Source organism: Pteropus vampyrus, unplaced genomic scaffold, assembly GCF_000151845.1.
Source record: "Pteropus vampyrus isolate Shadow unplaced genomic scaffold, Pvam_2.0 Scaffold36, whole genome shotgun sequence".
NCBI classification, from domain to species: Eukaryota; Metazoa; Chordata; class Mammalia; order Chiroptera; family Pteropodidae; genus Pteropus; species Pteropus vampyrus.
Window position 1 is genome coordinate 2,688,013 of NW_011888817.1, and position 1,768 is coordinate 2,689,780.

Genomic DNA, 1,768 nt, shown 5'->3' on the forward strand with positions numbered 1-1,768 from the left:
CAGCACGCACGGGAACTCCCGGGCCACGTGCAGCTGGAAGACGCGGCCACGCAGGTGGCGCAGCGACAACGTGCGGAACGCAGGGGGCACCAGCGCCTCGACGCGGGGCCCGAACTGGCGCAGGCGCAGCTCGCCCGCCGGCCCGGCACGCACCTCGTAGAAGGTCAGGTTGGCGAAGGTGAAGTAGCCGGTGAAGGGGTGCGCGCTGGGCGGCGGGGCGGGGCTGAGCTCGGCCTCCCGTAGGGCCCTTTCCATGGCTGGCAGAAGCACGTCGTAGGCCTGCGCCACCAGGTCGGGCCCGGGCGGACGCGGCCCGGCCAGCAGCAGCACAAGCCCCAGGCGCAGGGACGGCACCAGGGAGAAGGTGGCGGCGTAGCCGTCCAGGTCGCCGTCCTTGCGCACCACGCGGTAGCCCCTTTGCGTGTGGAACTCCCAAGGTGTGCCTGTCTCGTTGGCGAAGTAGGCGCCTGGGCAGGCCAGCAGCGGCGCCAGCAGCGTCTTGGCCACGTCGGGTCGCAGGAGTCTCTTGGGGCTGCTGCCCAGGAGCTCCATGGCCAGCTTGGCCAGGTCGGCGGCGGTGGAATACATCTGGCCTGACGGGCGGTACCAGCCCAGGTCGTAAAGTGGCGCTGGCCTCCCACTGCCATAGAAGCCAGCTGCCAAGCGGGTGCGCACAAGAGGGGTGAGGTCGAAGCCGGTGTCTGCCATCCCCAGTGGCTCCAGCACATTCGCGGAGATCCAGCGCTGGTAGTCACCATGGGCTGTGTGGGCTGCCAGGACATGAGCCAGAAGCGAGAAGGCCAGCGTGCTATAATGGCATCTAGAAGGGACAGGGTAAAAACTGGTATGAAACCCAGAAGGAACATATCCAGGGCCTAAATAGCCCCTTACCCTTGCTGGGGCTGTCTGAAATGTCACCAGAGTTTCTTTCATTGGACTGGGCGGGACAAAGAAAGAACCTGCTTCACTGCATTCCGAATGGCCAGACCAAGCAGAGACTTCGGAGATCACTATGCTACCTCTGGAAAGAGGAAGGCCCAGAGAGGGGCAGAGAATTGCCCAGGGTCACACAGCAGGTAGGAAGAATCTGGGCTGAGCAATGCACCTGGGAAAATGATAAAACAAACCTTATTGGTCTTTTACACTTTAGTATGATTTACTTTAGCATAGGGAAAACTAGAGTCTTAGACTGTCTGGGGCTAGGGAGAGGGGGAATGATAGTCATCATGTAGCTCAAAGATAAAAAACAGGATTTCACCCCTCCCTTCTTCCCAGCCATGACAGTCACCAATAGTAAGAGGTCTCTTTTCTTTCCCAGAGCAGATGCAGTTTCAGCATCTCTAAAATAGTGCCTCGATAAGGCACAAGGATCCCCAAATGCTGTTAGACATTCCTGAACTCTAGCCTGACCTCCTTTTTTACAGATGAGGAAGGTGAGATTCAGAGAGGCAAAGTGCCTCCTCTGAGGTCACACAGCAAGTTAGTGGCAGAGCTGGAAGGAGGACACGAGTTTGTAGAGATCCAAGTATTACCTGGATTCTTTCTTCCTCCGGTAAGTGGGGACTGGAGTTCAGCATTTGGAAAAGGAGAAGGGCAAATTTGAAAAAGAGGCATCTTTTTCCAAATAATGGCCAATAGGCCTGGAAGGGTACCTCTTAGGCAGGGGAATGCTAGCTGTCCTCTGTCCAGCCCCACCGCTCCCAGAGTTGGGCTTCTCTGTTCAGTGCCGCACCCCCACTATCCACTCCCTGTCTCATCAGCATCCCAT

The 1,768-nt window shown here is 58.0% G+C and overlaps 1 protein-coding gene across 1 annotated transcript in view; it reads right to left on the reverse strand.

Annotated features, from left to right (window-relative positions):
• Positions 1-1,768, reverse strand: part of LACTBL1 (lactamase beta like 1) — a 13,819-nt gene that overhangs the window by 1,545 nt on the left and 10,506 nt on the right. Inside the window, exon 6 of the mRNA XM_011357552.1 lies at positions 97-820. Within this exon, the coding sequence (XP_011355854.1) occupies positions 97-820 (724 nt within the window). The remainder of the gene's footprint in view (positions 1-96; positions 821-1,768) is intronic.